At 33.2% G+C, this 12,533-nt stretch overlaps 2 protein-coding genes across 9 annotated transcripts in view; one reads left to right on the top strand and one right to left on the bottom strand.

Annotated features, from left to right (window-relative positions):
- The window catches only part of TMTC3 (transmembrane O-mannosyltransferase targeting cadherins 3), an 88,793-nt gene that overhangs the window by 15,300 nt on the left and 60,960 nt on the right, over positions 1–12,533 (top strand). The window lies entirely within an intron of this gene.
- CEP290 (centrosomal protein 290) overlaps positions 1–12,533 on the bottom strand; it is an 84,631-nt gene that overhangs the window by 64,232 nt on the left and 7,866 nt on the right. For 7 of the 8 annotated variants that reach the window (XM_073900536.1, XM_073900538.1, XM_073900540.1 and 4 more), the window contains exons 7-13: positions 10,194–10,247; positions 9,297–9,449; positions 8,736–8,918; positions 8,003–8,092; positions 5,695–5,817; positions 4,754–4,877; positions 665–837 (exon numbers count right to left, since the gene is read on the bottom strand). In XM_073900536.1, the coding sequence (XP_073756637.1) occupies positions 665–837; positions 4,754–4,877; positions 5,695–5,817; positions 8,003–8,092; positions 8,736–8,918; positions 9,297–9,449; positions 10,194–10,247 (900 nt within the window). Of the gene's footprint in view, positions 1–664; positions 838–4,753; positions 4,878–5,694; positions 5,818–8,002; positions 8,093–8,735; positions 8,919–9,296; positions 9,450–10,193; positions 10,248–12,533 lie in introns of those variants that run through there. The other variant, XM_073900543.1, reaches the window with a different exon arrangement.

Below are 12,533 nucleotides of genomic sequence, written 5' to 3'. Positions count from 1 at the left end.
CTCACGCTCGCTCTCTCTTAAAATAAATAAATTTATTAATAAAATAAAAATAAAATCAGTGAATGTTGACTGTATGTAAGACCATGACAGATGATTCAGGGGATATGAAAATAAATCAGATGTTCATACTGTCTCTAGGGAGCTCCTTACCCACCCCCTCAAAAAACAAACAAAAAACATTTAACAAAATATAGGAAAAGAATAATAAGAGTGAATCACTGATACCATTAGAATATATAAGTCATTAGTTACTTGACTTAGTGGTAATCAGATTTAAAAATACAAAAAGTACAAAGTAAGTACTGTGTGTTGGCACAGTAGGCAGCAAAACTGTCCCTGAAATAACTTCTGGCAAATAAACCAGTGGTGTCACATCTATAATGGTGGCACAATGACACTGATTACAAAGAAACTAAACTTGCTGTCTCACCAAAGCTGATTATCTGGGGCAAAATGTTTTGATCAAATGGCTAGAAAACAATTCTCTGGCTGAAAAGTAAGTGCTGATCAAAAGTTTGAATAGGGCAGTACAAACCAACCAAGATAACCTTTATCATAAAACACTTCTGGAATGTTTTTGAAGGTACACAGTAAATGGCACAGAACAGTCTGTGAGTGGCAAGAATAATCTAAGTTCCTTGATTGGCAAGATAAAAATACATACCGATTCATAATCTTTTAATCGCTTTAGAGTCTCAACTAGTTCTTTATCCTTTTCCCTAGCATCAGCCTCAGCCAGTTCAGCTGTTCTCTCAGCCTCTTTAGTTTTCTCTTCTAACATTTGAACCTTAGACTGAATTTTCATATAATGAGTCTGCTGGGAAAGAGTTGAAGCACCTACACAGTAAAAAAAAAAATCATGAATTTATTGAATTGATTAGTTATTCCTTTAAATCCCTGATTGCAATCCAATACAGGAAGCAGGAAAAGTGGTATGTCACTAAAAAAGTCCCTTTATTATTATAATTTTATATTTGAAAAATAAAATTTGTTTTCATTTTATTGATAGGACAAGCTTAAAAAGTTCAATAAAATCTTAGCTGAATGGTTACAGATTATGTAAGACAGCAAAACACTGCTTTACAAAGAATGATCATGTGGCAAAAACTACTAGCTATCTGTTCCTAATGTTCAACTTTTGTCCACTGTAAGAGAAGAATGCAATTTTGGTTGCACACATGGCCATATGAAATAAAGACTAAATTTCCAGTTAAACCCCAGCAACTAGGTGTGGTCATGTGACCAATGGTATATAAGCAGACAAGCCATGTGTGTATTTCAGGAAATGTTTTTAAAGAAGGGGAGTGAATCTTTTCTCTTTCCTCCTTCCTGCTAGCTGGAATACAGATATTAAGTCTGGAACTCAAACAGTGAGAACATGAATTGGGTACTACATGTTGAGATAGGCAGGGCAGCAAGTTACAGGATGCCTGATACTCGGTATTTGTGCAGGTATCACACCACCTCCAAACTAGTTGCCTCAACTTAGTTTATATCATGGAAAAATACATTTCTATCCTGTTTAAATCACTGTTACATTTGATTTTTTCTGTTGCTTGCAGCTAAACAATCTTTAATAGCTAAAAAATCTCTACTTATATTTTCTTACCAAACTGTTGCTAGACCAAAATACAACATTCCCATTATTGACACAAATCATTCTTATCCACCAAAAGTGTTCACTGATTTATAGAGCATGTATTAATGTATAGGCATTGGACTAGTGTGGGAAACCATGCATGTTTACAAGAAATGGGCCCTGTTCTCTGGAGTGAAAAGCTTAGATGGAGAATGCGAGAGGCTGAGCTGTCCCTAGTGTCTACTCTTGCTTCTTCTACGTGGCCTGCCACAGTATATTTACCTGCCTATCCTTCAGTGTGTGCTATTTGCATCTTGCCCCACCTCCTCTATTCTGCTGTTTGGGATGTGGACGTGAAGGTAAAGCTCCACTTTGGATGAGACGGATGAGGGCAATACACCGGATTGCCTAATTCTACACCATCACACAGGTGAGAAAAAGAAACTTCTATCTTGATTTTGCCACCATTTTTCAGATCTCTGGTTCTGACAGCTAAACCTAATCCTAACCAATGAAAGGAAAACACCATTAGCTGTCATATTTACAAGTTAACTTCAAGTATGGAGTATATTCTAGTACCCACACCTCCTATGGACTTTAGGGGTCATATGCCTATGGACTGACTGAATTGTCATTAGACAAGACCACTTTCTTATCTGATAGCAGAGATCAACTGTCACTTTTTCTCTTGGTGGCTGGAATAAGTAAAGCCCATGGTATTGGTCACCCTTTTAAAGCAGTTTAAACAACTGTCAAAGTCTAAGTCTAATAAATACAGAACCCACATACAGAAATAAGTATAACAAGTGGGCCTTGTTGTTGGCTCAGCAATCATATTACATTTCCCTAGTCTGTTCATTCTTCCAGATGACCATTTTATACCTTCTCTTTTCTTCTCTCTCCTCAAATTCTAACACATCTTTCCCTATCCTTTCAGTTAAAAACCTTGCTTCCTTGTTTCCTGAGAAAAGAGAAGCACTCAGTACAGAAGCTCTACCTGCTCTCACCATCAGGTCATCTCCACAGTCACCTGCGTCTGTATCTACACGCTCCACCTCGCTTCCTGTTATTATGGGTGGATTCTTTGTGCTCCTAAGGCCGACTACCCCACTGGAACACTAGATCCCATCCCACTGCCTTCTCAAGGCTATTGCTCCAGAAGTTCTCTCTCTCTCTCTCTCTCTCCTGCTTTATCATTGTATCAATTTTCTTCTTTAATGGATCTTTCCTTTAACCTAGAAGCATGACTATTTCTTCCATTTTAAAGAGAAAAACACTTTTCCTTATACCCCTTTCCCTTCAAGTTACTGCTCCATTTTTCTCCTTCCCTTCACACAAACAGTCCTCAAAGGAGTCTCTAGATTGTCCTATGTCATCTCTATCCATTTCCTCTTAAGCCAAAAGTGACCACTGCTAAATCCACTGGTTAATTTTCAATGCTTGTCTTGATTTATCAGCAGCATTGAATACAGATCTGAACATGGTTGCTTATTCTTTTCCTTGATGACATTCCTCATGTGGTTTTCAGGACTCTACGTGTTCCTGATTTTCCTCTCACCTAGAATCCTTTGGTTGTTCCTTTTCATCTCCCCAGCCTCTAAAGTCAAAGCATCCCTGGGCTCAATCTTTGCATTTTTCTTAACATTTGTTCCTTTGATGATCTCAGGCATCCTCATGACTTCAACTATCATTTTTAGGCATATGGTTCCCAAATTTGTATCTTTAGCCTCGACTGTTTCCCTAAACCTCAGACTTCTATATATACAAGTGCCTATTTAATACTTCCAGAAGTCTAATAAGCACCTCAAACTTAATATGTCCTGTTTAACTAAGTCCGTGATCATTTCTAAACTTGCTAGAAACACAGTCCTCCCCAGTGTTCAGAATAAAAGTCCTGATAACTCTCTCACATCCTACATCTGCTCTGTTAGCAAACTGCATTCTATCATCTTCCAAATATATTCTGAATTGACTACAACTAATAACTACTGCTACCTCCATGCTCTAAGCTACCAGCACCTTTCCAGATTATTCCATTAGTCTCATAACAGGTTTGCCTGCTTCTGTCCTGACCACTCCTGTGATCTACTGCAGACACAGCCTAAGTCAAATTATTTCACTCCTGTCTTCAGAAACTTTCTTTGGTGCTTTTTCTCACTTAAAATAAAAGCCAAAGTCCTTATAGTGAACTGTTAAGTTTCTGTATGACACAGCCCCTGGTCACCTCTCTGATCTCATGGCCTACTACTGCCCCACATGCCCACTGTTCCAGCCACAAAGGCTTCTTTGTTGTTTTTCAACACACTCAGTATACTCCTACTTCAGTGCCTTTACACTTATTCCCACTGTTTAGGGACATCTGCATGACTTACTACCTCACTTCCTAAAAGTGTTCAAGTACCTCCTCAATGCAGCTTTTGCCTCACTATCTAAATTATAACGGTACCTCCAACGACCACCACCATTATTTCATTTACACACACACACACACACACACACACACACACACACACACAAACTCACTAGCTATTTACCTTTGTGCCTTACTTTTTTATCTTCTGCAATTATGTTAAATATGTCATGAACTTATCATGAATAGTTTGCATTAATGTGTCCTGGTATAACTACAGTATGTAGCGCTGTGGAAATATAAGACCACTGATGTTTTAAGGACTCATGTTCAGATGTATAGGCAAGGTAGTATGTCCCAGGGTAGGGAGAATAAGATGAGACATTAAATTAGGTAAAGTTCATTCAAATGCTAATGAGTCAAATGACTTCTGAAAACTATCTGCAACGCTGCTACACTGATCAAAATTTTATTCTATTATTAAATATCTATTATTATTATATATAATATCTATATTATTATTAAAAAGGGGATAAATAACTATACTCAATTATATCACCATTTTTCATTTCTTTCATATAACTAATATGGTAATAAAGGTTAATGTAATTTTCACTGCAGAAAAATTACAGAAAATATCTCCATCACTTACAAATTTAAACACTAGTAATATATGTAGTTAATAATATACTAGTTAACATATGTAAGTCATTTTTAAAAATGATAAAATTCAAAAAGAAAAATCAATAATATATCTATTGATGTAATTTAATAAAAATACTTATAAAATTGAATGGTACATAAGCTTATTAAACATTAATTACCTTTGTTTCTTTGAAGCTCATTTTTCAAATCTTCAATAATGAAAGTACTTTTTTCCATTTCTTTTGTATATTGTTCTACTTGCTCAGTGAGCATCTTAATTTGACTATCTCGTTCTTGTATACCCTATAAAATATTTTTGCATATTACGTATTATTTCTTCATGGATATTAACATACATTTTAAAAGTAAGGAAAAAATAGGTCTTATGTTTCTTCAACAAGATTGTAGAATATATATTTTTTGGGTCAAAACTATGTCCTTTACTACTTTGTATACCTCAACTGCACAACAATGTTAGATACACTGATGTCACTCTAATATTTACAGATAGATCTAATGGCTAACATCCTGGCAAAGGGAATTCTAGAACTCTCTAATATTTATGGCTTCTTCTGACTCCTTTCATGCTACCATTCCTCATGACCCACCCATTTCCATCTTTTGCCCTGTAGTACTTCATTCAAAATATTGTCCCTTGCAATTGTTCTTATCCTCCAAATACTTCCCAAATTTCCCTCTTTCTTTTGGACTGTGACGATAGAGCACAGATGATGGAAGTATACCTTCTACATAAATATATTTGTACTAAAAATAAAATTGAATGTAATACAAATTATGACACTTTTAGCTTTTTCACATTATACAGGATATTTCAGCACCAACAAATAATATAATAAATGTTAATAAGAATATTAAGATATTTTTAAGTTTCTAAAAGTTTTTAAGTTTCTTATTAAATAATTCCCAATCAAAACAATATGTCTATTATCTGAATCAACACAGAAAAATACACAAAAAAATTCTATTCCTAACTCTAAACTTAATTCTAATTGTTTCTTGGGACTGGATTTCAAAAGACTTTATTATATACCCAATGGTGTAAGCCACTAGGTTAGACACATTGTCTACTTTAACAAACCAAATTTTGAGAAGGTTTTACCTGTTGTAGAGCCATAACATTACTTTTATCGGCATCAAGCTGGGCATTTTTCAATTTCTCCCTCAGGTTATGTAACATTTGCTGATATTCAATAATTTCATCATCTTTAGAAGACAAAATTAACTAGATATAAACAACATAGGGTCTGTTACATAAGAGGAAAATTAATAAATCATTTTTCACTTATGGCAACTACTCTAATATATACCATTAGCAGACACCAGAAAATGCAGGAAGTAAAAATCACTCTGAAGTAAGTATCAGCAATTATTTGCATAATCATCGTTCCTTTTGGATGTACAACCCTAAGTTCAAATAAAAAATGATTAAAAAATATACAGTGTAACTTCTGCTGTTTTAGAAATTCAATCTTTAAACAATCTCAAGTTTTCAAAACCTATTCCTAAATAAGAATTATAAATACCTTCATGCAACTACCAGGAAGTTTTGTACAATTAATTTTTATGGAGAAAACCTTAAAATGCCACTGAATGAAAGTGTCTTGCATTCTTTGCTAGAACAACCAAATATTAAAATCAACTTATAATTTATAAAGTTATCACATATCCAATAAAATAATATTTTTAAGAACTATTTCTAAATTTCATATTAAAAAAAGGTTCGTAACTGTCTAAAAACTGAAAAATGAATAGCTTTTCAAATATTTAAGCATAACAATAACTAAAACAAGGACACATGGTTAGAAAATAGATTGATCAATACAAAGCAGAGAATCCAAAAATAAATTCAAGTTCAACAAGCATGTCGTATGTAATAAATATGAAACCATATTTCAGTAGGAAAAAGATAAAATGTTCAATAAATAATGTTTGGACAACAGAATAGGTCTGTTGCATCCATACCTCACTCTCCATGCCAAAATTAATTATATATGTTTCAAAGACTTAAATGTAAAAGATGAAACGAGGAGGTACCAGAAAAAAGAGAGAAAACAACTTTATACTCAGAACCCTAATTATGACACAAAGTTCAAAAGCCACAAAAAAATAAACTATATAATACAAAAAAAAAAAGACTTTATAGTGAAAATACCATAAAGCCAAAGACAAGTGTCAAAACTGGAGGTATGTATTTGGATATATATTACAACGTGTCGCAAATTAATCTACATTTTGGCAAAATAACAAATACACGAAGATAGTCATTGTAACATTGTTTCAAATACCAAACATCAGAAACCTGCTAAATATCACATAATAGGGTAGTGCTTAAATAAATAACATACCTACAAAGAAAAATTACAAAGCCATTAAAAAGAACAAAGTAATACTATATATACTGATATAAATAATTCTTAACAATATTAAGTGAAAACAAAATAAAGTGCAAAAGAATATATATACTACCATCTCTCCCCCCAAAATTAAATAGGATGTAAAAACTTTTTTTCCAGGGGTCAGTAAACTCAATCAAAGGTCAGATTTGGTCTGCTGCCTGTTTTTGTCAAGTCTTATTGCAAAACAGCCTTGCTCAATCATTCATGTATGCTGTATGTCTGCTTTCATATTATAATAAGAGTTTAGTTACACCAGAGACCAGAGGGTCTAAAATATTTACTTTCTGCACTTCTTACAGAAAGTTTACTGATGCCTGATTGATTCTCCAGGGCATCACTGTCACCACTACTTCTTTTGTTTAAAATATAGGTTATCTGAACTTCCCAGATAATCAAATCCAAAGAGCCAACAAGATTTATGTGAACTCAGTTAGAAACAATGACTACAAAAGTGATAGCTTTTAAAATCAGATTTATCCAGAATTGCTTTAGACTTTTTTCAAAATATACAGTCATCATAATCCTAGCTTCTGACATGGTAAGGCCAGAGGATGTGGTTGGGGTTGGAGAGTGGGGAGGAGCAAGAAAGGTGTATTTTGAAAAAACTTCTCAAATGATTGGGAAAGGTCCCTTTCCTTACTCCCATTCCCACCGGAAAACCAATAGTTGGATTACTCTGAAGGAAGGAGAGTTAGAAAACTAAAATTAGCCAGGAACTATATATACATAATACAAGACAGCTATGAGTTATGTAAAAAAAAATAAATTTTACTTAGAATTATCTATTTTAGTTGACAAATAAGTTAAGTTTTAGACTTACACTACACATAGGCTAGACGACTACACAGGAGAGAGTGCTTAGTGCTTTTCTAACTAGGACATTTCATGCACTTTAAAAATTGCCTAATAAAAATGTCACTAACTACCATAAGGCCTTTAAAGAAAACTAAGAGTAAGAAATTGAAATAAAAAATACAAATGAAAAACCATTAGATCAACTGAAAAAAGCACCTTCCATTCTTCTACTTTTGCACTGACAGCAGCCATGACTGGATCATCTTCTTCATTTTTTGCTTTCAGAAGATCTGTAAGCTCCTGCACCTAAAAGGCAACAATTGTTTCAAGAATTGTTGCAAAATAGTGCAATATATACATATTTGTTAGATATACATATTTACATATATATTACACATACACAGTATACATACTCATACACATATATGTATCCATTACCAATGCATATTCATTATTGGAGCAGTTCTGTAGTTAGAGGTGATATTTAATGGTTTCTGTATCATTACAGATGTATAATTATTTGTCATTACTAGAGAATTATATTTTTGAGCATTATTCTATTTTTTATACTAGTTTAATACCATGTAAAAAATGAGCAATGTATTGGCTTTCTGATATTTATAGTGTATTTATTTTACGGTATAAAACTTAACTTTAGGCCCACAGGATATCTAAGCATCTTTAGTAGAAAATCCCCATATTTATTAGTTTTCCAGGACTGCTGTCTACACATTCATTCAGGTATCAACTACAAGGTATGCATAAGGGCATTAGAGAAACACATATGGACAAACATATTAGCACGGCAACATGTTACAGTAAAACGTATATTACAGCATAAGACAGAAATTCATATCCTAGAAAGTTAAAGTACTTTTTAGTTTCACATAAATAGTAATGATACGATATGAAGTCTGCACGAATGAGTTACTCCAACAGCAATTCTTACTTGAAGCCGGTAATGATCATTTTCTTTTTTTAATTGGTCCATTATGTTATCTGTTTGATGGACAATAGCTTTCATCCTGTTATACTCATCAGTCATCTTTTCCATCTCCTGTACAGACTCTTCTAGATTTTTTCTCATTTCTTGATTCTGAACTTCAATTTTTTCATTAGCTTCTGTTAAAGTCTAATAAAGTTAAAGACACTATGGTTAACTTAAGAAACTGAAATTTACACTAAATTAAACAGAGTCCTAAGTTCCTGCTGGAGAATAGAGAATTCTTTAGAGATCTGTAGTAGCAATTGCTTTTGACCAATTAAATCAAATTAAATATCAAGCAAATTGTATCTAAAAAGCTTAGTCCTTCTTAATGCCCAAGATAGGCATATAAAATGAATGAATCCGTAAGATTTACAACTTTAAAGATGCAATTTATTTCATGTTTCCAAATGCATAGTTGCAGATTTCTACTACAGAATTCAAATGTAGGGCCAAATACTAGGTTTATATTAATAAAATTGAAGTTTTAGAAGAATCATTGCCTTGAACCAACTTCTATTTTACCTGAATTTCATCCAGGTATTGGACAAGTTCATAGTTTTTTTTAGACAACTGTGATCGGTAGTCACTGTCTTCTCCTCTTCGTGATAAAAGTGTTTCTTTTTGTGAATCTATTTGTTTCTGATAGTCAATAATATCCTGACGAAGCTGCTCGTTCTGAAGGCAGACCAAATACAATATTCCATATTAAGAAACCATGCATAGAAACAAAATTTCATCCTCTAAATAGTTGATCTCAAAACGATGTATCTTTAAACTCCCAAGGTCTCACCACCCCTAAAGTCTCACCTTTTTCTTTAGACGTTTGTTCTCCAGAAAGGAACAGGAAAAAGATAATTAGAAATGAGAAAGGTGATATATAATTAAAATTAAGAATTAGAAATTAAAACAAAAAAGAGAAATTTTAGAAGGAGATATTATTTTGGATAATCAAAGAAAGCAAGAATATTCATTATCAACCAAAACAAAGAATATTTTGGTTATGTTAAAAAGATAAGAACTCTTATAAGGATAAACAATGTATAAACATTATTTGGCTCAGAAGAACCAAATAATAAAGAACTTATAAGATTTCATGAGAAACAAAACATTTAAAAGAATACTGGGTAAAATAAGAGAAGACAGAAATCATTATTCAGTCAATTAGCAAAATAACAAAGAATGGCTTCTGAAACAAAGCAAAATTTACCCACATAAAGTAAGAGATGAATGTAATACTTAATGGCCTCAACTTTCAATTTATTTCCTATTTCCCTGAGACAAATTCATATCATAAAATCAGGCAGCTTAAAAGCATCAGTTACTTAGAAGGTTCCAGTTCTGGTTAGAGTAAAAATTTATGAAAACTTTTTAACAAGTAACTTTGTTGAATTACCACAACTACTAAAATTTTTTACCAACCTCTCTTCTTAATTTGCTGTTTTCATTTTCTGCTTCCTCATTTCGAAGAGCCAACTAAAATAGGAAAAAAAATAAGGTTCAGCAGTAATTCAATATAAAACCAGGTTTTTGGCTGATCAATTTAAATTTTACATTCTCTCCAATGAAGTAGAGAATGATTAACTACTAAGGACTCATGTTGATCAAAGACATGAATAATAAACCAAAACTTGTGAAATCTAAGGATTATAAAAAACAAAACAGGTTGAGTTTAAAAGATTAAAAAAAAAAAAACTAAAACCAAAACTCTAACCAAAGGATAAAGAAACAAAGCAATAAACAAATTATCCCCCCCAAAAAAAACCTAATGAGTAATTTTCTGTCCAAGATATTTAATATTTTACAGTTCTTCTATGTCAGAGCTAGAATATACTCTTTGCTCTGGTGAGCATTTAAATTACTTAGAAATATAAGGCAGCACAACATATCGTTAAAAAGAAGCAATCTGAAATCAGACTGGCCCAGGTTTATATTCTTTGTCCATTAATTTCTGGTAGAGTATGAACAAGTGATTTATCATCTCTTCAATCCAATTTTCCCATCTCATATGTTGATGTAAAAATTAAGTATAATGTATATAAAGTCCTTAGCGCAATGCTCAGTGCATGAAATAACAAAAAATTATGGAGTGTTTTCCCCTCCTCTCATAAATGATTTCATTTGTGACTCTTTTGTTTCCCAAAACAGGCAAACACTATAACTCTTATAACAGATTTTTTCATCCATTGTCCAAACCCCATCCCTCTGATGGCCTTTCACTTTTCTGCTTTTCTCCCTAATTCAAGGAGAAAGCAAAATTCTCAGTGGTTTGCAATTAAAACATAGTTAAAAGTCTGTAATAAATAAGCAAATGCAGTATGTGATCCTTGATGGAACCTTGGATATCGGGTGGAGGGACTATGAAAGGCAGTATTAGGCCAAAAGAAAAAAATACAATTATAGACTAGATATTAGATAAAAGTATTGGATAAAAATAAATTTTCTGAATATGGTAATTATATAGTGGTTATGTTACAGAATACTCCTCTTTTTCAGAGACATGCTGAAATATTTCAGTGTGCAGTATCATATCTGCAGTTAACTCTCAAATGGCTCAGCAAAAAGAGAGAACTATGTGTATATAAAGATACTGATGGAGAAAGTAAACGTGGCAGAATTCTGACAACTGGTCAATCTATATGAAGAGGATATAAATGTTTATTCCTTTTCTTACAATATTTATGAAGGTTTGATAGTTTTCAAAATAAAAAGTTTAGAGAAAGTTTATAATAAAATGCAAAATGCTATACAAATCTCAGGAGTTTACCTACTATCATCATCGTCGTCACTGGGAATTAAGAAAGTCCCATTGTGTTTTGAATTGGAAAATTTTAACAAGGCAAGAGATGTCAAGAACTTAACACTGAAGCATTTAGCACTACTGATGCTCTTTTCCCTTAGTTTTTCAAACATTACATTCTTGAGTTTTGTCTTTTCTTGTGCTGTTCCTTGAAGCACTTCTTCCTATTTCATTAGACATTTCTCAGAGATCTCCCTTACAGTCATTTCTATGGCTTCATAGCTATGTTCTTAATTCACAAATATTCATCATCCACCCAGTGTCTTTCATGAATTCCAAATCCAGTTATCCTTTTTGAATATGCCCACTGTGACCTCAAACTCAACATGTACAAAAGTGAAAACTGAAGTAATAATTACACACCTTCTAGTTCCTCTTGTGTCTCTACTTAAATGACACTGTCTCCTTATGCAGTGGCCCAATGCACAAAACTCTCCATTCCTCCCTCTCCTCTGACAACCAATCATTCACCACATCCAATTACACCCACATCTCTAAACTTGTCTATATCCCTTAATCCCTTGAGTCATGACTTTAATTAGCCCATCATCAGCACCTGCCTGAATTAGCAGAAATGTCTCCTTACTATACTTAGTCCCCTTCAATCCACTCTCTGTAAAGCTGAATAAACTTCAAAAGTATAGATCTGATCATGATATTCTTGTATTCAAAATTTTTATTGGCTCCTTTTAGGAAAAACACCCAATTCCTCAGGAACTGGCCTGTCCTTATCTCTCCAGAGGATCACAAATGTTTAAACTAGGAAGGCAGGATAGTACAGTGGTTTAGAGCATAGATTCATTGAGTAAGTTTGGACTCAAATCCTGGTTTTACCACTTCTGTAACTGTGAACAATTACTTATCCCTCCTGTGTCTCAGTTTCCTTATCTGTAGCATGGGCAAATGTTACCTATCTCATGATAAGTATGAAATGAGGAATAATGAATTAGTGCATATAAAAT

This window comes from Callorhinus ursinus, unplaced genomic scaffold (assembly GCF_003265705.2).
Source record: "Callorhinus ursinus isolate GAN/ISIS: 27379988/994484 unplaced genomic scaffold, GSC_fseal_2.0 scaffold14, whole genome shotgun sequence".
Taxonomy (NCBI): domain Eukaryota; kingdom Metazoa; phylum Chordata; class Mammalia; order Carnivora; family Otariidae; genus Callorhinus; species Callorhinus ursinus.
Note: the sequence above shows the minus strand (reverse complement) of the source record. Positions and strands in the feature narration are given on the sequence as shown.